General features: G+C 39.5%; 2 protein-coding genes across 2 annotated transcripts in view; both read right to left on the reverse strand.

The window, feature by feature from the left end:
* Positions 1–8758, reverse strand: part of CFAP92 (cilia and flagella associated protein 92 (putative)) — a 40043-nt gene extending 31285 nt beyond the window's left edge. Inside the window, exons 1-2 of the mRNA XM_043976326.1 lie at positions 8629–8758; positions 5478–5662 (exon numbers count right to left, since the gene is read on the reverse strand). Coding sequence (XP_043832261.1) covers positions 5478–5662; positions 8629–8755 — 312 coding nt within the window. The 5' untranslated portion in view covers positions 8756–8758. The remainder of the gene's footprint in view (positions 1–5477; positions 5663–8628) is intronic.
* A 6260-nt stretch (positions 8759–15018) lies between these two features.
* LOC122753729 (uncharacterized protein CFAP92-like) overlaps positions 15019–24458 on the reverse strand; it is a 35837-nt gene continuing 26397 nt past the window's right edge. The window contains exon 7 of the mRNA XM_044001373.1: positions 15019–15151. Coding sequence (XP_043857308.1) covers positions 15019–15151 — 133 coding nt within the window. The remainder of the gene's footprint in view (positions 15152–24458) is intronic.

Genomic DNA, 24458 nt, shown 5'->3' on the forward strand with positions numbered 1-24458 from the left:
GAATTAATTCCATGGGGGAGAAGAATTCGCTGAAGGATTTCAGTGATGTGGGAGTGGAGACAGGCTGAGAGGGAGGATAGAGAGGAAGGGAGGAACATCAAAGACTTATCACAGTGGGTAATGTGCCAGAGACAGCGATCCAGCTGGTAAAGTTAACTCCAAATTAAAAATAAATCTTCACTGTCAGTTTTATGAGAGGATTTTTACAGCTACTTCCAGATAGCAACAACAGGTAGCAATCAATCAGGAAAATTTATTTTGATTTTAATCTAGTCATTTTTTTTGTTAATCTAGTCATTTTAATTTATTAAACGCCTACAATGCAAGGTGATGGCATAGAAAAACAAAAATGAAAGTCTCTGAACCTCAAGGAGAAAATATACACCTATATAAATATAAGGGTATTAGAGATAGGTTATGAGGATATTATAAATCGGCCCTATCATGGGACACGGATAGGAGAGTGAATAATTCCCCAGACATTCTTTCTTGATAAGGATATCCTCTTCGGTAGTATAGAGACACAACTTCTCATTCCAGCTGAAATCCTCCCATCAATCCTACAGAAAACATCTACCTAGGAGGCAGCTGGGTGGCGCAGTGGATAGGGCACCAGCCCTGGATCCAGGAGGACCTGAGTTCAGATCCTGCCTCAGACACTTGACACTTACTAGCTGTGTGACCCTGAGCAAGTCACTTGACCCTCATTGCCCCACAAAAAAAAAAGATCTATCTAATATTCTGGGGCCTCCTAGGGGCTGGAAGCAGAATGAGACAGTATAGCAAATAAACATATGTTAGTTTGGGGAGGGCAGGCACAGTGGACTTGGAATCAAAAGACTCATCTTCATGAGTTCAAATCTGGTCTCAGACACTTACTAGCTGTGTGACCCTTGGCAGGTCACTTCACCCTGTTTGCCTCAGTTTCCTCATCTGTAAAATGAACTGGAGAAAGAAATGGCAAAACCACTTCAGTATCTCTGCCAAGAAAACCCCAAATGAGGTCACAAAGAGTTGGACATGACTAAAATGACTAAACAACAAGAAGGATAAAGAAAAGGGTTCACTTAATTCAGGTTTACCAGGCCTTTTTCTAGCCTGGGGGTTGGAGTGATTAGTTCATAATAAGGTAAGCTGCTAGTGAGAGGGATCGAAAATATATATAAACTACATAAAAAAGATTCTTTGGGGATGGGAACTAGCCTGATGATCTATTGACTAGTAAGTAATTGCTGATTTAGAATTTCATTTATTGTCAGAATGGGGAACTGAAGGTAATTGGGAGAAATGAGAGGGCTTCTATTCTATCCCACATAATATAAAAAGGGCAGGAAGAAAGAAAAAATGGACTCCCACTCAATCAAACCTTCAAATGGTAACTATTAAGAGGAAAGACAGGGGAATAGGAAGAAGGGGGCAGTGGAGTTCGGGGTATTAAAACCAAGTCACAAAACAGAAGAGAAAAGAAGGCCGTTGTTTCTGAGGGCTGCTCTTTTCCCTTGGGTGGATTGGGAACTAAATACTGGGGGAAGCTCCTCAAGACTCTAATCTAGCTTCCAGAAGTCAGGCAGGAGTAGAATGTACTTGGACTAATGGGGCATATGGGGTATTAAGGAGGACTGGCATCTCTGGTGTGAGGACTTGTCAAGCCCTTTGCAGGGCTGCTCATCCATCTTTGGTGTCCACCTGCCACCCAACTCTCACCTGTGGCTCCAAGAAGCTGTAGTATGCACAGGGGCCACACTCTGGCAAACTGCCTTGGCAGATGGGTTAAGCCCAGTTGAAGGTAACCAATAAGCCTCAAACCTGTCACTGAGTTAGGGGGCTGTCTACCCCAAGCATGTAAAGACTATCCCCCCGCAGAATGGGTAAATGAGAACAATACGTCCCAACAGCCACAAAGCGGCCAAAGCCAGTGCTGTGGAGTGTTTAGAAGTTGGTCAGACATTGAAGACACCAAGTTCATTCACCACATCCTGGGTCATCTCCAGTTGTCTGGTTTTTGTCTTGCCACTAGATCTTGATGACCCATGAAAAAGGAGCAAAAGCTGATGACTTTGTGCAGCATTGTCTCCCTTAAATCCAATTCACAAACAAGTCAAGACATCAGCCATGATGTTGTTAGTCCTTTTTAAAAATGAAGGACAAGGGGCAGCTAGGTGGCTCAGTGGAAAAAGCACCGGCCTTGGATTCAGGAGCACCTGAGTTCAAATCCAGCCTCAGACACTTGACACTAGCTGTGTGACCTTGGGCAAGTCACTTAACCCTCATTGCCCCACAAAAAAAAAAAATGAAGGACAAACAACAACTTGAATTAATAAAGGCAAAGCCCCAGAAGTCTATGCCTCCATGGGTGGATCAGGAAGAGGAATGGGGATGGGGAGTACTTCACCATTTCTTGTCTTTATGTGCTCTTCCCTCCCACCAAACATGTCAGTCCCTGAATCATACACCTCATTTCCCACCTCTTTGCCTTTTCAGGGCCTTTCCCTCACACCTACAGTGCTCTCTCTTCCCTCCTATAATCCTTTTATAAACTTCTTCCAATCCCTAGCTTCCTTCAAGGCTCAGTTCATGGGCCACCTCTTCAAGAAATCTTCCTTTCCTGATCCCCGTAGCTGTGAGTATTGTCTTTCCTCAAATCATCATGCACATACTTCTGTTTTACATCATTTATTCCCCCCCCCCTTATAAAATGTAAGCCTCTTGAGGGCAGGAACTGTTGAATGAATGGATGGATGTTTTATGTGGTTGCTATGATGGGCTGGCATGGCGGCCAGAGAGCCATCTTTGGAGCCAGAAAGAGATCAAGTTCTGACCCTGGACAAGTCATAACCTTCTATAACTCCAGGCAACCTTCCAAGACTATAAGGTGACAACTTGCATGAAGGATGTTCCATTGTTTGATTATTCCCTATACCACTGACATTTAGGTCTCTATCCCCTATCTCTGACTATGTGCCAGGCACAGTGCCAGTAAGTACTAGAGACATAAATTTAAAAGAGATCAAGCAAAGCCAGCACATACCCTCAAAGAGAAGACAACACATATAGGTAAGTGGTGGCTAGAGAAGGGTGCTTTATTATAGTATGTCACAGGGATGATGAGTGAGATTAGGGCAGCAGATTAAAATGCTAACCACCATCAGACAGAGCCAAGATGGTGGAGTAAATCACTTTACAAATGTTATTCCATTTTATCCTCACTACTACCCTAGGAGGTAGATGCTATTACTATCCACACTTTACAGAAAAGTAAATTGAGGCACAAGGTTGCATTGTTGGTAATTGTCTGAGGCTGGATTTGAACTTAGGACTTCTTGACTCCAGGTCCAGAACTCTCTCCACTGTGGCACCTAGATGGCTGACTCCTGAATGACAGACTCCTGCTTCAAAGACAAGAGACACTTTAAATGGTAACTTGGTAACATTTCTGACACAATGGTCCCTGTTCTCTGACACTGTGAAGACAATAACTAAGGTTTCGCTATGATCACAGCATTTGGTCACAGGAAATAACCCTTCATATACAGCTTCTCAGAAATGGCTAATGGCCACCCAATCTGCAATAACAAGATTAACATCCAAAAAACATTCTTCAGGAATTCATGACCAAGAGGTCAAGGGTGACAGGTGTATTAGAGTAAATCTATCGTGCAACAAGAGGCTAGAAGGGTCAGATTCAACAAGGCATCATGGAGCCTGGACTAGCAAAAAAATGCCTAGCTTCTTCTACCTCTGGTAGCTCTGCCGCCAACTAGCAAACTGACCTCAGACAGATCCTTTTACTTCCCTAGGTCTTCGTTTCTCTTCTGTTAAATGAGAGGCTTGGGCTGGGTAGTTTTTAAGATCCTTTCCAACTCTGACATTACATAAACTTATATTGTAAGGTCGCCAGACCTTACAGTGATTTAACCAACTGAAACAGCCGGAATCCGGTTGTACCACAGTCAGTAGGAAAGTTATTATTTGTCCTTTGTTTTTGATGAGGACCAATAACATCACAAGGTGATGTCTCCATTTCAGTGAGACAGAGTTGTACCAAGTCATGGGGCTCACTCTGTCTTCCAGAGTCACTGAAGCCCAATGGCAGGACAAAAGTCAAGACAACTGGCGATGGCCTAGGATGCAGTGGGTGATCTTGGCATCTTCAAGGTCTGATCAAGCTCTGGGCACTCCACAGCAACTGCTTCAGTCGCCTTCATGGCTGTTGGAAGGAAATATTCTCATCCACCCATTCCGCTGGGGGACATCTTCACATGCTTGGGGTAGACACCCCCATGACTCACTTTCTGGTTTGTGGCCCATGGGTTACAGGTTATCAGGGTTATGGGTTATCAACCTCTCTGCTGAGGCAGTTCTACTAGAGTGTGGCCCATGTACATGCTACAGCTTCTTGGAGCCACAGGTAAGAATTGAGTGCCAGGTAGACACAAAAGTTAGATGAGCAGCCCTAAAAAGAGCTTGGCAATAGGGGGCAGCTAGGTGGCACAGTGGATAAAGCACTGGCCTTGGATTCAGGAGGACCTGAGTTCAAACCCAGCCTCAGACACTTACTAGCTGTGTGACCCTGGGCAAGTCACTTAAACCCCATTGCCCTAAAAAAAAAAAAAAAGAGCTTGGCAAGCCCTCACACCAGAGGTGCTAGTCCTCCTTGGACACTCCAGTAGGAAAGCTAAAAACTCAACGGACAAGCCAATGCTCTCACTATTTGGAAAATGATGGAATGAACAGGTGGGACCATTGTGCCTAGTATTTGGTAAATTGGGGTTTCCACAGATTCTAATCTGAATATTTACTCTCAAAAGAATCAGAGGAATCTTATCATGCCCCATTCCCTAAGTGGAATTAGCTATATCTGTTTATGCAACAGGATCCATATTTTTCTGCAAGGAGGGATAATGCAACTGAAGATTATTACTAAGATTCCAATTTTTATAAAAAGTCTATCACTGATGGCTCTCCGGGAGGGAGGCAGAGAGGGATGCTGAGGTAAGAAGACATCAATAAACACTTATTTAAAAGGTATGTCACTTAGAGTTGATGTTGATTGGCTATGTAAAACTTGGAAAGGGGAGCAAATTCAGGAAGAGAAAGCTGTTCAAAATTTGGCATTATTTGGGAATAAGAGAAAATGAGAGCAGAAAATTACCTGCAGTTGAGGGCAGCTAGGTGGCGCAGTGGATAGAGCACCGGCCCTGGAGTCAGGAGGACCTGAGTTCAAATCCGACCTCAGACACTTGACACTTCCTAGCTGTGTGACCCTGGGCAAGTCACTTAACCCCAAATGCCTCACCAAAAAGAAGAAGAAGAAGAAGAAGAAGAAGAAGAAGAAGAAGAAGAAGAAGAAGAAGAAGAAGAAGAAGAAGAAGAAGAAGGAAAGAAAGAAAGAAAGAAAGAAAGAAAGAAAGAAAGAAAGAAAGAAAGAAAGAAAGAAAGAAAGAAAGAAAGAAAGAAAGAAAGAAAGAGAAAATTACCTGTAGTTGATCGAGAGGCACAGGACCTGTAGGAAGGTAAGCAACAGACTTGATCTTTATAACCAAAGGGTTTAAATCCTGCTTCTGTTTCTCAGTCATAAGTGGGACATCTACTGTTAAACTCAAAAAGCAATCCAAAATTTTGGCGTTTTTCTCTTTGGCATGACTCACGACAGTTTTCTGTCCTGTGGAAAAACATATGCACCACAGAAAAACTCTTATTCACCACAAATCAAATGAAATCTACTTCAGGGCTCCAAGGCACTGAACACTTTTCATGGATTAAATTTTTAAACTAATTTTAATGTTAATTCATTTTTAACTTTTGTTGTATTATTGTTCAGTCATTTTTCAGTCACGTCTGACTCTGTGACCCCATTTGGGATTTTCTCAGCAAAGACACTAGAGTGGTTTGCCATTTCCTTCTCCAGTTAATTTTACACATGAGGAAACTGAGCCAAACAGGATTAAGTGACTTGCCCAGAGTAACACAGCTAACAAGTGTCTGAGTCTGAATTTGAACTCAAGAAGATGAGTCTTCCTGACTCCAGGCATGACATTCTATCCACTGTGTCACCTTGCTGCCCTCAAATCTTACTAACAAGCTAAAAAAACACACATAAAGTTTTCTGAATTTCATAAATTCTCTGAAACAAATATTTGCAGGTCAGGTATTCCCCTAAAGTGTAACTATTGTAGGATGGTACAGACTTTCTTGTATTTGGAATGGGTCCTTACTATATGGCATAAGCATTGTTTATTGAATAGTCACCATGTGAGGGATAATAAGGAAGGTACCAAAGTCATTCAAGATGACACTTTGCTCCAAACACCAATTCTCTTTTGCTTTTCAGGAAGTCAATTTATGAAGATTCTACTTTTTGAAATGTATTCAAAAAGGTCACATGTGTAGCTAGGAACTGATCTGATATAAATAAAAACGTCTGTGATTGGTTAATGTGGCTACAAAATATTCTTCAGAAAAGAATTCTGAAACAAGAGAAATTATTCTAATCATTATGGACTATAACACATGATCCAAAGTATGATTTTTTAAACACATACACTGATTTTTCCCCACACTGTTTCAAAGGTAAACCAGTTGCTGCAGCCAATTCAATTCTCCTGATTCCTGTAGAACTCAATTCTATAATTCTGTATTATCTGCTGTCAGGTATCCATAAATACAGCATCTGTATAATTTATATGAGGAGATTTAGATTGAGTCAAGAACTGAATAATTTCTATAACCCCTCACCACTCTACAATTCTGTGATCCTAAGACTAAAAATTTTTTTTGAATTTTAGTCAGCGTTTATGTAGAGAAAAACAAAAACAAACAAAAAACACCCCACTATTTTGCAACATTTTTCAAAAATCACTGAAAATGACAAGGATCCTGCAGATCATAGGAAAAGAAAAATATGATTCTGAAGAAATATTTTTAACTCAAATACTTTGCATTAAAGCCAGCAGAGGGAGCTCATCATATATGAGTACAAACATATTGAATAGCCTTGCAACTATTTTTTTTTAGTCTAGAGAAATGGGGGGGGGGAGGAAATTCACCAGTAGCTTGGCCTTATTTTTTTTTTTAATTTTTGTTTTCAATTAACAAGAATCTATTTTTTTCTCTCCCATTTCTCCAACCACCTTAGGGGAAAAGGAGGAGTAAACACCCTTGTAACAAATCTTTTTAGTTATGAAAAACAAATGGCCTTATTTATTGTTTTTTAACATGCTGCCCCAAATATATTCTGCATATAAGCTGCTAACTTCAGGCAAGTGGATCCTTCCTAAAAGTATAATTACATACAATGAACAAGGTTCCCCTAATTAAGGAACTATTTCACATCTTTATTAATACATTATATAACTAATCCCCACTCTCTTTATGAAATAATGTTCTAATCATAGGTTGCTTACATGCTTCAGGTTAGCAGTAACTGACCTCTCTAGGAAGTTACCTCTTAAAAGCCAATCTGCTAATCATCCCATTCACAACATTGCTGTTATGAAAATAAGTGTCCCATTCATTAACTTGTTTCCTCTGATATGGTTTTACTATACCAATTAGCACTGCCACTTGGCATATACCTATAATTAAAATGCAGTTTGCTTTCTCCTTACAATGTAAATATAAACATGGGAAGAAAATGGTTTTTAAACCATTAAAAGCTATCCATTGGGGGCGCTAGGTGGCGCAGTGGATAGAGCACCAGCCCTGGAGTCAGGAGTACCTGAGTTCAAATCTAGCCTCGGACACTTAACACTTACTAGCTGTGTGACCTTGGGCAAGTCACTTAACCCCAACTGCCTCACTAAAAAAAAAAAATAATAATAAAAGGCTATCCATTGAAAATGTTTCATTCTTATCATCTTTGGCCCCTCTTCCACCATTCCACAGTCTTTGTAAAAGTGGAAAGGGGGTCACAATGGACTGAATCTTGAAGAAAATCAGGGAATTCAAAAGGTGGAGGTGAGAAGGAAAAGTATCCCAGGCATGGCTAACAGCCAGTGCTAAGGCAATGAGTCTTCTTCATAGTTGGTACCTTATCGGCCACTTCTTGTCAGATCACATTAGATCATCACTGCTTTCACCTCATAATGTGGCTGATGGAAGAGTTGATAAACTTGTATGAAGAGTAAGAGAAGTGTCCACTGCCATTTCCTTGTTCTTTTTTTGTGTTCATATAATTTTTACCCATAAGGAAAGGAAACTGCAGCCAAAATGGAAGAGTCACAGATTGCCCTTTGGGAGGCGAAGAGTTGATAGAACCAGTTTCATTGCATTTCCCTAACTACTCTGGATCTGTTTCCCTGGTTGAGATAAATTATTTAAGCTAGTGGGGCCTTCTAGGTCTAAATTTGTGACCTTGAACTTGACCTTTATACTCAGAAGTCATTGGCATGGGAAATTTCTATTGGGAGCTTTCTAGCGAGAACCTACATGATCTCCTACATAATCTCTGCTTCAAAATTTGACAATTCTAAGCTATGCTTTTCTAAATATTCTGGTACACTTTTAGGTAGAGGCAGTAAAATTTTAAATATATATTATATGCATATAATACACACATATTCATAAATCAATAGACTTTTAAAATAAAAATTTTAAATCAGTTAAAAAACTGTTTAAACTGAAAACTACCAGCAAGAAGAGGCATGACATCCAGCTCCGTAGAGAAGATACTCTGTTTCCTGGTCAGTGATAGTTCTGACTCCTCATCATTTACTCGAAATCTCCTCTTTTTCTTGCCTGGAATTCTTCTTGACATATCTTTTTCTTTAACAGTGAAAAAGGAAGAGTCAGTATGAAGCAAGAAAGTAAAATTAAATATAAGACTAAAGACCAAGGTGGCATAAAATAATTCCTTGAGTGAATATTGATGATTTTAACTGGATATTTCAAACCATTCTCTTTACCGTACTATTAAGGATTTTAAAACCCATTGAGAGATTTTGCTGAGGTTCCTCAACAAAACCCCCAAAAAGTTGAAAAAAATGGAAAAAACTTCCATGTTAAATTCTTTCTTGGGCTCAGCATTGGAGCCTGCTGAAATTTTTTTTTGAATATTGACTTTGTTATTTAACATATCAGCTCTCCGTTGTAGCTCTGTATCCTCTCCAGAATCAATACACGTGGCTTCTCTGGCTTCATGGAAAGAATTAATGAGTGCTGTAATGAGACACAATCACTAGAGATCACCCTCTGCCCCCAAACCCCTATGATAGAAACTGATTCATCCACCAACACTAGGCATTATTTTCTAACCAGTCACGAACTACCTAATTCATAAGCTATGTTATCAAGTGCCCTGTAGAAATCAAAGTATACTAATATTGACAATATCCTTCCTAATCTGCCAGTCCACTTACCTGCCTTAACATAAAAGAGGAGGAGGTTAGTTTGGCATGACTTGTGCTCCAAATAATCACTTACAGTGGTTCCACCATAATTTCTTTTTTTTTCCAATAAAGTATTTTATTTCTTTTTTTTCCTGTTACATGTAAAGATAGTTCTCAACTTTTGTTTATACAAGCTTTCCAATTTCAGATTTTTCCTCCCTCCCTCCCCTCCCTCCCCCCTCCCCTAGATAGCATCCGCCATAATTTCTTATCCTTTCTACTACTTTGCCAGGAATTCATGTCAAGATAACTGGTCTGTTGCTTCCAAGATTGATCAAAGAATCGTAGATTTAGATCCAGAAGGGACCTCATAGGTCATTTATGGTTAGAGGTAGAACTCTCTCATTCTACAAATGAAGAAGCTGAGGTCCTAAGAGGTGAAAACCTTCCAATGGTCACACAAGTAGCAAGGCCAGGATATGAACCTGGGTCCTCTCACTCCAAATCCAGCATTCTTTCCACCGTGCCATTCTGCCTACCACCCCCCCCATTTTCCCTGTAAAATATTAAAGCAAAATTTGCACATTAAATCTACTAATATATCCTTCAGTCTCAATAACTTCTGAAAACCGTCAATAGTATTTCTGAGACTACATCCATAAGTCATGTTATCACCTTGTTCATTTGAGCCTGGAGAATTAAGTTTATTAAAAACCAAATGGGGGGCAGCTAGGTGGTGCAGTGGATAGAGCACCGGCCCTGGAGTCAGGAGTACCTGAGTTCAAATCTGGCCTCAGACACTTAACACTTACTAGCTGTGTGACCCTGGGCAAGTCACTTAACCCCAATTGCCTCACTAAAAAAAACTAAACAAAACAAAACAAAACCAAATGGAAGTTTTCTCCTTAGCTCCTCACCTATCTTGGGATTCAGTTCTCTCCTAACCATGTTTGTTATACTCTCATGCTCAAAGATCATTTCTCTTGATGGAAGAGATGAAAGTCCAATAAGAATTGATTAGTTTTGTCATCTCAACATTATACTGTAGGCTCAAACAGAGAAACCCATCCTTCACAAAGTCAGAGAACAATACAAGAGGTTAGAGGGACCTTAGAGGTCCAGCATCTCCTTTCAAAAATGAGGAAACTGAAACCTCAAGACTGGAAAGGTGATTTTTCCCATTTGAATCCAAGTCCAAAGTTTCTTTCATTTATCTGCCTTTCTTCCTGTTGTTCCTGCTCTGAACATAACTCTTATTGTTGTTGTTGTTGTTGTTTTGCAGGGCAATGAGGGTTAAGTGACTTGCCCAGGGTCACACAGCTAGTAAGTGTTAAGTGTCTGAGGCTGGATTTGAACTCAGGTACTCCTGAATCCAGGGCTGGTGATTTATCTACTGCACCACCTAGCAAAGATACTGGAATAGTTTGCCATTTCCTTCCCCAGATCATTTTATCTCACCGTCCTTTCTTTAATTGTTAGTTAATCCTTGATATATCTCCCACCTGTTTCACCCTTGATCATGGGGATGATGGGTGAGGGATATTGCATAGATTGTCAGACTCTGCTGATGCTATCTTTCTTTCTTTCTTTCTTTTTTTTTGGTGGGGCAATGGGGGTTAAGTGACTTCCCCAGGGTCACACAGCTAGTAAGTGTCAAGTGTCTGAGGCCAGATTTGAACTCAGGTACTCCTGAATCCAGGGCTGGTGCTTTGTCCACTGCGCCACCTAGCTGCCCCTCGTACCTGCCCTTTTAAAATGTGAGCTCACTAGAGATTTCTTTGTTTGACCACACTGCTTTGTTGAGTTGGCTCCCCTTTTCTTCCTCATTTTGATACTGATCACAAACCATCCTTCTGGATCCCTTTTAGAGGCTTTGGCCACAGGATCACATCTATCATTTCTTCAAACAGTTCGAGATCTTGTTAAAGCATAATAACAATGATGTCATTCAATGATATTACAAACTTTATAGTTGTTATTTAGTATCATAAGGTATAATAATGTTCAGTATTCTTTTTTCTCAGTAGTCATGGGCAGTTAAGTTTACATGCTCACAATCTTCCAAGGTCCCCATCACTTTCACATTTCAAAACAAGTCTCAACTGGTCAGAATTAAGTTCAGGGCAGTAGTGTTCCTTGTTGCTTCTTCAACCTTCAGAAAATGAAATTGTAACCAAAGCAAGTCATGAATTCATCAGAATGAGACTTCAGACAAATGCCTGAATAGCTTATATTGTTGATCATCACCACCACACATCTTGCTTCTACATTAGTTTGATGATTTGCATTTGGAAGCATTGCTCATGCTGCCTATTTTGCATGTAATGTGTTTCCAAGACAATATTATTTCCTATACTCTTTTTTTTTTAGTGGGGCAATGAGGGTTGTGACTTGCCCAGGTTCACATAGCTAGTAATTGTCAAGTGTCTAAGGTCACATTTGAATTCAGGTCCTCCTGAATCCAGGGCCAGTGCTTTATCCACTGTACCACCCAGCTGCCCCCTCCTATACTCTTTTATCTTTGCCCAAGTACTACCATATTTCTATCTTTTAGGTTATAGATTCCCATAACCTTCTATAGGTTGTCCCATAACCTTTTAGGTTATAGATTCCCATAACCTTCTATACCCCTTACATCTCCTACTTAATTTGTTTCTTTTAAAGGAGTTATATATGTTTAAAAATGAATTAACAACTCTTAGCGGCAGCTAGATGGAGCAGTGGATAGTGCAGTCAGGAGGACCTGAGTTCATATCTAACCTCAGACACTTGACAATTACTAGCTATGTGAACCTGGGCAAGTCACTTAACCCCGATTGCCTCACCAAAAAAAGAAAAATGAATGAGTCATATATTTCCATTATCGTATTTTAGTCATTCATGCTATACATCCAAATCATAGGCATATCTGATCTAATATTAATTTCAAGTTCAATTTGTTCATTACCTACACCTATACATATACCTATATATACTGGTATATGAAAATCTGAAAACAAAAATATTGTTGTCCCTCTCTCATTAGTTTCACTTGAGAACTGATCCTGGAAACTTTCTTTTCTACCTTTGTAAATATCATCAGGTTTGGGCTTTTTTTTATTTTAAAGGGCAAATGTCTCCCTTTCCTCTAAATTTTAATTTAAAAGCCTCTTGAATTGGTTCTTTTGCTACATCCACCCTGGTCTTTGAAAACTTCACTCTATTTTTTGCACAAAGATCATGATTATAAGAAGCTATGATCCCCTCCTCCGTATCTCTCTTTCAACATCTTGACACTCCCTATGTCCTCCTTTTTAAAAAAGAGAATAAGAGCTTTCATAGAAAGAAATAAAGATATAATCTATATCCAAAAGTCCTTCAGTTTCCTGATCCACTTTTGATTCACTAGCAATACAATCCAAGTCTTATCTGCTGATAGACACTCACCTGGAAAAGTGGCTAGGAGTTGAGGGGACAGAGAATGGGGGGCTGAGGAATCCTACTAGGCTTTCCTATGTACTGATGTTCAATACCAATGCACAGAAAAGGTTATAAGAAAATCTACCAACTTCCCATCATCAAATGATACATTTTTTCGGGCTTCAATTCTAGCAATACTATTTATCATGGCACAATTTCTTTTTTTGGATGGGCTCATGGAAAAAGTACAAGAAAATACATCTCTAGTTGGCAAGGGGGCAAATCTGAAATCATAAATAGAAGCATAGAATACTAGTCTTGGAAAGGAAGTTACAGCCCATTTCCCAAAGAGATCAAAGAAAGAGGGAAAATAACCCATATATACAAAAATATTTATAGCAGCTCTTTTTGGAGTGGCAAAGAACTGGAAACCAAGGAGGAACACATCATCTGGCAAAAAGGTTGAACAACTGTGTTATATGAATTAGTGGATTACTACTCTGCTATAAGAAATGGTGAAAGGAATAACATCACCACTGTAAAGAAAAACAACTCTGAAAGGCTTAAGAACAATTCTGACTGATTCAATAATCAACCAAGATTGCAAAGGACAGGTGAAGGGTGAATCATGATACCATCTCCTGACAGAGTGGTGATGGGTGAAATCAAGAAGCAGAATGAGTCATATTTTTTGACATGACCAATGGGGGAATTTATTTTGCTTTACTATGAATATTTATTAAAAAGATTTTGTTTTTGTTGTTCCAGTGGAGAAGAGAAGGGAGAGAAAAAATAAATGTTAATTTTTTTAAAACCATCAACTTTTTCCTTTGGGAGGCTGGGTCTCCCCATCTTACATTCAGGCTGGAAGCTGAGTGGCCACCCTCAGGCCCAACCCAACAACTAATTGGCAGGGAAGTTGTGGCCTACTTCATTTCAAACCTGGATGGGTTTGCCCCTCCTTAGGTAGCCTGGTAGCCTCTTGCTTGCAGAGGGACTCACCATATTGGTTCTAGACTTTGTGCAGACACTTGATCAATTTTAACCTTACTGCAGCTCAAAACTCCTTAGCCCGAACAATCTACCAACTTCAGTCTCCCCAGTAGCAGGGATTACAGGCATGGTATACCATACCAGATAAAAATTAAATGTTAAAAAAAGGAAGTGACACGGAGGTGGACTCTAGCTCAATATCAAAAAGAACTTCCTAACAACCAGAGCTGTTTGAAAATGGAATATACTGCCTTATGAGAAAAGGAATTCTAGAGGTATTCAAAGAGAAGAGAGATGTCCATGTATTAGGGATGGTTACCAGGTAGAGGATTAAAATAACTAAGCCCTAAGATCCCTTTGAACTCTTAAGATTCCATGGTATCCTCCTTATAGGTTACCTAGTTCAATCTCCCACAGTCAGAAATGGTTCACAAAGAATCTGTTTGAATACCTCCCCACTTCCTTGTGTGGTGATTACTGCTTCACAGAGTAGCTTCTTCCATAGCTGAAGATTTCCAATGAGTCTTTCCTTGTGTTCACTCACTTTAAACTTCCATCCATTAGTCATCATTCTTCCACTTGGCAAAATTATGGTATATATTCTCCCTTCTCCATAACAGCCCCTCAATAATAGGAGAAATCTATCATATTTTCCTTTTCTGTTTTCTTTTCCAAAGCAAACATTACTGGTTCCTTCAACTATTGCAGAGCATTTCAGCAAGCTACAAGAGATCTCACTGTGCTTCCAGTGAAAAGTAGTACCTAAAAATTGTCATTTCCCCCATTATTCAGAGATGGCTACTCACTTATTTTTTTTCTGTTTTTCCCAGAACCTTTTCTTTGGGAAAAGGTGATTGAAATCTGATTGGGTCTTGGAAACTACATTAAATAACCCAAATCTTCTAGGTGAACATGAACTTACCACTCTGCCATTTTTTCATGGCAATGTGTGTAGTGATTATAAAATTACATTTGTAGTCAGAGGTGCAGGGTTCAAATATTGACTCTGCTACTATCTGTGTGACTTTGGGTAAGTCACCTAATCATTCTGGGCCTCAATTTCCTTGTCTTTAAAATGAAAGGATTAAACCAGATGACTTTTAAGCATCTCTTCCATCTTTAAATTCTATGAAGTTTGAATCTGAGAGTGATTGAAACATTTCTAAAATTATTGGTAGTTATCATGAATGATACTGAAAGTGAATTCAACCTTTGAGAATCTGTTGCCTATAATTCCACAACTTTTTAAAAAATATTTTCAAGTCTAATTATGTTCTACTGTATAAGTATTCAAACTCATTCAGTGCCCAATACTTTGCATCCTGAGATTGTCCATAATAGTGGATGAGCTGGCCAGGGTCAGTGGCTTGCTTGAGTCTTTGAGATCAGATTGTTTTTCTACAGTAAGTCCCGATACTCTTGACATGTTCCACCTAGATATTCACAAGGAGAAAATAAGGGAAGGGAGGGGAACCTTTATTAATATCAATAACAACAGCTTGAATTTATGTAACACTTTACACTATACTTTCCTTATACAATCCTATGGTGAAATAGATCATCATACAATATTGCTGCTACTGTGTACAATGTTCTCCTGGTTAAGGTTATCATTTTACTTTGCATCAGTTCATGTAAATCTCGAACATAGAATACTTTCCAACCAAATCTCAGTTATATTGTAATATAAGTTGATTTACTTAACCTAAGTGAAGACCTATTAAATTGCATCTTGCTTTTATGGGCACATCATACCAGCCTGTCAAGAGGGCCTGGGAGTGATTTGATTATGTTTTAATCTTAGAAGAAGAAATGGAAAGGGTGAGGAAAATGGATACACTAGAAGAGGGAGGAAGAGAGAAGGAGAATGGGGTAAATTATTTAACGTCAATGGAATGTGCAAGTAGAAATCTGTACAACGAAGAGGTGGGAGGGGTTCAGGTGGGGGAATGGGAGGCTCTCATCTGAAAATACCCAGATTGACAGAATAGGAAATAGAGTACTTAAATAATCCTAATTCAGAAAAAGAAATTGACCAAGTCATAAATAAACTCCCCCCACAAAAAAGATTCCCAGGACAAGATGCATTGATAGCTTGGCTTTCTTCCTCTGAAAACTGCCTATTCATATAATTTGACTGTTTATCAATTGGGGAACTGCTTTTATTCTTATAAATTTGAATCCATTCCCTATACATTTTAGAGATGAGATCTTTCCCGGAGAAACTTGCTGCAAAAGATTGTCTTGGGGGCAGCTAGGTGGCGCACTGGATAAAGCCCTGGATTCAGGAGGACCTGAGTTCAAATCTGGCCTCAGACACTTGACACTTACTAGCTGTGTGACTCTGGGCATGTCACTTAACCCCCATTGCCCTGCAAAAAATAAATAAATTAATTAAAAAAAAAAGATCGTCTTCCCAATTTCCCACTTCTCTTTTAATTTTAGCTGCATTGGATTTGTTTATGCAAAACCTTTTGAATATTATGTATTCAAAATTATTCATTTTACCTCCTGTGAACATCTTTATCTCTTTTTTGGTCATGAACTCTTCCCCTATCCATAAATCTGATGGGTAATTACTTCCATGCTCCTCTAATTTGTTTATGATGTCATTCTCTATGTTTAAATAATGGACCCAATTTGGAATGACATGCTAGCCTATACCTAGTTTCTTCAAGACTGCTTTACTTTTTTCCAACAGTTTTTACAGTAAGTTCTTCTGAGTTCTTGGTGAGTTCTTATCCCAATTACTGGGATCTTTGAGTTTGTCAAACACTAGGCTATAGTACTTTGCTTCTGTATAATGCATTCCTAATCTGTTCCACTAATCAACCTCTCTATTTCTTACTCAGTGCCAAATTGTATTAATGATTACAGCTTTGTAGTATAATTTGAGATCAGGTACTATTAGGCCTCTTTCCTTCCGTTTTTTTTTTTCCCATTGATTCTCTTGATATTCTCGATATTTCTGTTCCTGTAGATACATTTTGTTATTACTTTTTCTACATCTCTCGAGCAAACTCAAATTCAAATAGAAACAGGGAAATCATAAATAAGGATTCCTACCAGCTGCATATTGACATGACCTATGTTTTATTGTATTTTTATTTATTTTGTTAAATATTTCCCAATTACATTTTAATCTGGTGAAGCTTGTACTTGGGGGTGTTCCAAGAGCCTCCGAATTTGACATTTCAGCTCTAATCTGTTGGTAGTTTGATTAGTATAGCACTGAATAAGTAAATTAATGTAAGCAGTATTGTCATTTTTATTACATTGGCTTAGCCTCCCCATGAGCAATTAGTATTTCTCCAATTATTTAGACCTGTTTCTAGTTATGTAAAAAGTGTTTTGCAATTGTGTTCATATAGTCTTGGCAGGTAGATTCCCAAGTGTTTTATATTGTCTGTAGTTATTTTAAATGGAATTTCTCTTTCTGCTGGTTTTCGTCATTAATGTACAGAAATGTTGATGATTTGATGGGTTTATTTTATATCCTGTAACTTTGTTGAAGTTGTTAATTGTTCCAGCTAATTTTTGAGTTGACTCTCCAGAAGCCAGCATATCATCTGTAAAAGTGATCATTTTGTTTCCTCTGTGCCCAGGATTATTTCTTTAATTTCTTTTTCTTGGCAAAAATACTAGAGTGATTTGCCATTTCTTTATCCAGTAGATTAAGGCAAATAGGTTAAGTGACTTGCCTAAGGTCACACAGTCAGTAAGTGTCTGAGGTCAGATTTAAACTCAGTTCTTCCTGACTCTATGCCTAGCACTCTATCCACTGAGCCATGTAGCTGCCTCCTGAGATTACAGTTCCTATACCTAGGCGGCAGAGTAGATAGACTTGAAGTCAGGAAAACGTGAGTTCAACTATCACCTCAGGTACTTCCTAGCTGTGTAACCCTGGGCAAGTCATTTAATTTCTGTCTGCCTCAGCTTACTCATCTGTAAAATGGGGGAAAATAGCACCTATCTCTCAGAGTTGTGAGGATCAAATAAGATGATACTTACAAAAAGTGCTTAGCACAGTACTTGGCACATAGTACATGCTATATATAAATGTTAGTTGATGTAATTATTCCCTTTCCATCCCTCAGATGTTGGACTCAGGCTAATGCTGGCGATTCAGGCTCATAAATGAGAACAAAAATGAGACATTTGCAGAGCTTATATTTGTAGAGCTTTTAACACAAGAAACTTATTCCACAATATTACAGAAAGGATAGTCAGCAAGGACACGGAGCTGTTTTAAAGGCACACAACTCCTCGAGCCCCCACCCAATTCTTCTTCACAGCTGCAGGAGCTCTCCAGCAAAAGAATGTGTCAAATCCATCAAGTCTGAGGAGCCCAACTATTTATACAGCCAGATACTTCAGGCAACTGGGAAATAATGTCAGTGCTGTCTTCAGTCTCTGCAGTTGCTAAGGAGGCAGGCAGAGGCAGCAGCTTCTCATTTCCATAACGTTTACTCTCCTGGATGATGACTGTGGGAACTTGGCCAACATCAAGTCCAGGAGACACTGCCATTCCCAGGGCTCTTGAACTTACCACCCTGGGGGCAGATAATCGGTTGCTGCTGATGGTGGCAGGGATAACAGGTAGGTCCCTTCTCCACAAAGGTTTCTACTATATTATGCCCCCACACTAGACTTATGGAATTTCTGAACTCATCTATTTCTTTTTTTTTATCCAAGTGGTCCATCAAATCCTTGGATGATAATGCCTCCGCTTCTCCACTCTGTTGTCCCCTTTGTGGTTCATGGATTTCCTCACATGAGTATACTTTGTTTCACATGTATAATATCACTCCATGTCAGTCTCTGCTTTTTTTTGTCAGTCTCTTTTGATTACGGGATATACTTCAAGAACCCTACATAATACTGATCTTTTAGTCTGAGAGGCTTGTTTGTTATTGAAAGGCTTACTTGTAGTGAACCTGTCTGTTAACTTTTCCTAAGATTATTTGCTTTTCAAATATCCATCTCTGCTGTCTTCACAGAATATGCCGTTTTGTTAAGTGGATAATCCTGGGTTCACAGCCCTAAAGTCCTCACCCCTTATTTGAAGCAGTGCTGAAAAAGTACTTTTGCCTCTAAATCTTTCAGTTACTTATTTAAGTCTTCATAATCTCCTTAGAGATTCTTTCCAGCTATTTCCATATTTGATCCTACATTAGCCACCAAAAATGGGCAGAGGTCCTTGGCCTTGATAAGACTTTAAGTCTTATTAGTCTTCTAAGTCTCTCTTAGAAGGCCCTCAGTCATATTCAAAATATGCATGCTTTCTAGTTTACACAGCACTCTGGTCACAGCAACTGTGCAAAATAGGCACTGAAAAGTGCTGTTGTCCTTATCTTACAAATGAGTAAACTAAGGCTCAGAAAGAGTTTCAGAATCTCAGGTTTGGAAGGGGTCTCAGAAGTCATTTAGTTCATCCCATTGCTGGGCAGGCATCTCACTGCTCAGTATCACTGATGAGGCATATGAAGTGACTAATCTGAGGTCCCACAGTGATAGAGCCAAGGACTCAAAGTGATTTCAAGTCTGGGGTTCTTTTTAATTATTCTATGCTATTATTGACTATGATGATGTGCTGGGGGGAGAAAACTAAGGGAATGCATTCAGGCTGACCTAATATTAATGTATCATTGATATTAACAGAATGCTGATATTAAACATGTTGCAGAACACAACATATATATATGTATATATATATATATATACACACACACATAATGTTTTCACATTGTATACACTGGCCTCATAAGAACAACCCATAATGGGGGCAGCTAAGTGGCACACTGGATAAAGCTCTGGCCCTGGATTGAGGAGGACCTGAGTTCAAATCTGACCTCAGACACTTGACACTAGCTGTGTGACCCTGGGCAAGTCACTTAACCCTCATTGCCCCGTGCAAAAAACAAAACAAAAACCAAAAGAACAACCCATAACACTAGAAGAATTAGATTCTGACAATAACTAAGTAAATCTGACTCCTTCAAGACATGCATCAACCATGCAAGGTTATGTCATGATAGTCATTGAGTGCTTAGAGAGAGCCATTCCCAAGAAATAATAAACTGAAGCAGAATTGGAAAAAGATACCCAATATTGTGGAGCACAGTTATAACTCAAGATTCAATGAGCCAGGGGCAGCTAAGTGGCGCAGTGGATAGAGCACTGGCCCTGGAGTCAGGAAGACCTGAGTTCAAATCTGGCCTCAGACATTTAACAATTACTAGATGTGTGACCCTAAGCAAGTCACTTAACCCCAATTGCCTCATCAAAAAAAAAAAAAAAGAAGAAGAAGATTCAATGAGTCAATCCGTTATCAAGGTCTGCTTTTTGCCATTTCCCCAATCAACTGGTTACAAGCCTTATCAAAGGTACTCAAGAACTGCTGTATATTAATAAATGACCGGACTAGAGAAGTCCTGAAGCATATGGGCCGAAATGAGTTGGACAAGCCAAGTCACTGAAGAACTATGGACCGATGAAGCCTGAAAAACAATGAGAGGACTATGTCAGCCTGCAACAGGAAGATCTACTTTATGCCAGATATTTTCACTGGTGAATGGGAAGCTGAGCATGGTTACTAAATCCTGTTTTTGAAACAATATGTTGTAACTAAATAAAACACCAGGTTCAAGAGGCAACTGCAGACCTGAAGACTGATAAAACACTTTAACCTGTATATTTCTTATTTGTACATACTTGTTTGCATGTTGTCTCCCCGATCAGGCTGTGAATGCCTTAAGATCAAGGATTGTTTTACCTTTTTGAAAAATCAGGTGGCACGGTGGATAGAGCGCCAGCCCTGAAGGAGGACCTGAGTTCAAATGTGACCTTAGACACCTACTAGTTTTATGACCCTGGGCAAGCCACACAAACCTGACTGCCTCAGTTCCTCGGCTGCAAAATGAGCTGGAGAAGGAAATGGCAAATCACTTCGGTATCTCTCCTAAGAAAACTCCAAATGTGGGCATGAAGAGTTGGACACAACTGGAAAAACCCAACTAAACAAAGAACTCAGCGCAGTGCTTGGCACCTAATATATGCTTGTTAGCTAACTGAATATATAACTGTAAAATCAAAGATGTCTCCCATCTAGAGGATAAGGATCACCCCACACCAAGTCCAGTACACTGTGACTGACTATATGCTAACAACAAGGAAAAAATACCCATGTTTACATTGCCTACCACGTTGAAGTAGGAGTACCATAAACAGGGAGGTCAGAAAAGGCACCTCAAGAATCCACAGCTTCAAACAATGGGGCAAAGCATAGGAATGCTGGGAAACAAAAATAGCTGGGAGACAAACTTGGAATGTAATTATAAGTCTAAGACAGAGTCGAAATCACCAGTTCTTTAAATATGGGCTGCATCTATAAACCAGAGAACTGCCTAAATATATGTGTCAGGGTGAGAGTTGATAGAGTAAATCAATCAAATCATCCCACTTCCCTAGAAAAAGTGAGAAGATGCTTTATCCTGATAGTTTAACCAGGTGAGGGCATGCCTTGATTCAATCAAATCAACCATGAGCTTTAGACTAAGTGTGAAAAGTCGTTGAAAGCCACAGGATAAACTATAGTTTCAATGGTCAGGAAGTCTGCTCAGAGTGATTTTAAAACTGGATCACCTCCATGAGTCATCAAACAGCAAACCCATAAATCAAATAGGATATTTGAGAAGAGACCTAGAAGAGACCTAGGGGAGAGCAGTTCTAGCCAAGTTGCTGAGAAGTCACTTGGGCGGCGGGAGGGGGGGGGGCACGGAGCACTCAATCTCAGTCTTGGTCTTCACCTCCCACCTCACCCTACCCCAGCCTCAGGTGGCTGGAGGAGGACCTTACAAACTTTGGCAAGTTGGAATCGTTTTCTATGAGAGTCCACTTAGCATTCCCCAAAATAACAGCTAGTAGTGGTGTCTACATAGGGAACCTTGAGCTGGCCAGATGTGATGAAGTAAGGAAACTTCAAGGCTCTACAAGTAGCCCAGAAAAACTAAAACATGCCTAAAGGAAACTCCTTGAACATTCCAAAAAAGGAAGAAAGGACTCTGAGTTACCTCTTTGGTACACAGTTGCTATCTAAGCTTGAATCTATGGAAGAATTGGTCCCTACAAGTGTGAAGATGTGTTTTGTGCCAACTATACCACTGAAGTAAAGACCCATTTACAAAATCTAATTAAAGCCAGCTGACTAATATCAACTGATAATCACGGGGGAGCACACCAGTGAGGGCTCTTTTACTACATCACTGGAATAGACACCATCAAACACGTCAGGTGAGAGTGAGAATGGAGAACTGAAAAGTAGCCCCAGAGTTTACAAGTGCTACTTATGTGTAGGGTGGACATAACTATTCACTGAACACTGGTAATAGTAAACATAACTACACACATGAATTATAATTGGTGTCAGATGTTCCACAGTGTACATCAGTAAGTTAATCAATGAGCATTTATGAAGCTCCTATACATAGCACTGTGCTGGTATTGGGATATAAAGATACAATACAGGAGCAGCTAGGTGGCACAGTGGATAGAGCACTGGCCCTGGAGTCAGGAGTACCTGAGTTCAAATCTGGCCTCAGACACTCAACACTTACTAGCTGTGTGACCCTGGGCAAGTCACTTAACCCTAATTGCCTCACTAAAAACAATTTTTTTAATTTAAAAAAGATACAATACAGAGTATATCCATAGCATAGAATTGTATGTGTGTTTCCTTTGAAAAGAAAGCATAGTGGGGCAGCTAGGTGGCGCAGTGGATAAAGTACCAGCCCTGGATTCAGGAGTACCTGAGTTCAAATCTGGCCTCAGACACTTAACACTTACTAGCTGTGTGACCCTGGGCAAGTCACTTAACCCCAATTACCTCACTAAAAAAAAAAAAAAAAAAAGAAAGCATAGTAAACTTATTAGGAGCTAGATCATCTGTATTCTTGTCCCAGTATTGCTACTAATTAGCTAAATGACCTTAAGTAAACTGCGTAGCTTCTCTAGCTTTTAATTTCCCTTTTTGTAAAATGAAGAGGTTGGATTAATTGACCTTTGAGACCACTTCTTTCTTTATGATTCTGTTGTATGCATGCATATAGCAATCATTCAAAAACCATTTATTAAGCACTTACTGTATGCCAGTCATCATGCTAGGCACTAGGGATTAATACCTACCCTCAAAGAACTTACATTTTATCTGGTCCCCAATGTTAACATCAACCCTATATACAAAAAGCTTACTAAAAGAGGTAATTTAGAGGAAACTTGAAATGCTTTATGTCATCATCATTAAGGAATAAACTGATACTTAATCCCAAATGTCAGGCAACAAATAAAAAGGAAAAAACCTAACATGCACAAATCTTGGGGGTGGGGGTGGGGTTGAAGATCAAAAAAAGTTTTAAAATATTTTTAGTACTCTACTGCCTCATGACAACGCAGAGGTGACTTTGGGTTCTTGAAGGCTATACTGCCAAAGCTGGAAAATCTTCATGTCATCTAAGGAGGAGAAAGGAAGGGAAATAGCATTTATAAGGCACCTAGTATGTCAAGAACTTTACAAATATTCTCTTTTGATCTTCACAACAACCCTGGGAGTTAGGTTTTATTATTATCCTCATGTTATACTTATAGAAACTGAAGCAGAGGTTAAGTGACTTGCCCGGGGTCACACAGCTCATAAGTATCTGAGACTGGATTTAGAATCAGGTCTTCCTGAAACCAGGCCCAGAGCTCTATCCCCTGTGCTACCTAGATAAGTTTCAAAAATTCCATAAAAGGGGAAGCTAGGTGGCACAGTGGATAGAGCACCGGCCGTGGATTCAGGAGTATCTGAGTTCAAATCCAGCCTCAGACACTTTACACACTTACTAGCTATGTGACCCTGGGCAAGTCACTTAACCCCAATTGCCTCACCAAAAAAAAAAAAAATTCCATAAAAAACATTTCAGGGGGCAGCTAGATGGCACAGTGGATAGAGCACTGGCCTTGGAGTCAGGAGTACCTGAGTTCAAATCCGGCCTCAGACACTTAACACACTTACTAGCTGTGTGACCCTGGGCAAGTCACTTAACCCCAATTGCCTCTAAAAACAAAAACAAAAAACATTTCAGACTGAAAATATCAATAATTTCTAGAATCTGTTGAAGCAAAGAAAACAAAAGAAAATACTTCCGAAAAAGAGCTAATGAATAAATAAATGCCTAAGAGTTAGCCATCTCTAGATGAAACCCTGGAAAGGAGCCTACACAGTCGTTTGGAATCAAGTAATTTGAAACTCTGATAAGTAATTAGCCTCTTCCAAAGTCAAACTTTGAAGATAACATAGACAAGTCTATGACCAAAAGGAATACTGAAAAAGGTAAAAAACTGAATAATAGATTATTTGGTTATAACCAAAAAGTGATGCTGTAACATCACAGAATTTTTTTAAAGAAAAAGAAAAAAAGGAGGAGGAAGAGGAGGAGGGGGGAGGAAGGGGGAGAGGGAAGAGGAGGAGGAGGAAGAGAAGGAGGAGGAAGAGAAGGAGAAGGAGAAGAAGGAGGAGGAGGTGTGGTGGTGGTGGTGGTGATGATGAGTATGATTGACTGATGAGAGATTATAGATGATGATGACTTCCAAGGAGGCTTGAAGCAGTTACAAAACCAAAAGCAACAAGGGATACTGGAATTGGAGTCAAAAGAACTGACTTTGGATCCCATTTCTGACATCTGCTTTTTAACAGGGACAGAC

The sequence above is a fragment of the Dromiciops gliroides genome, chromosome 1 (genome assembly GCF_019393635.1).
Source record: "Dromiciops gliroides isolate mDroGli1 chromosome 1, mDroGli1.pri, whole genome shotgun sequence".
Taxonomy (NCBI): Eukaryota; Metazoa; Chordata; class Mammalia; order Microbiotheria; family Microbiotheriidae; genus Dromiciops; species Dromiciops gliroides.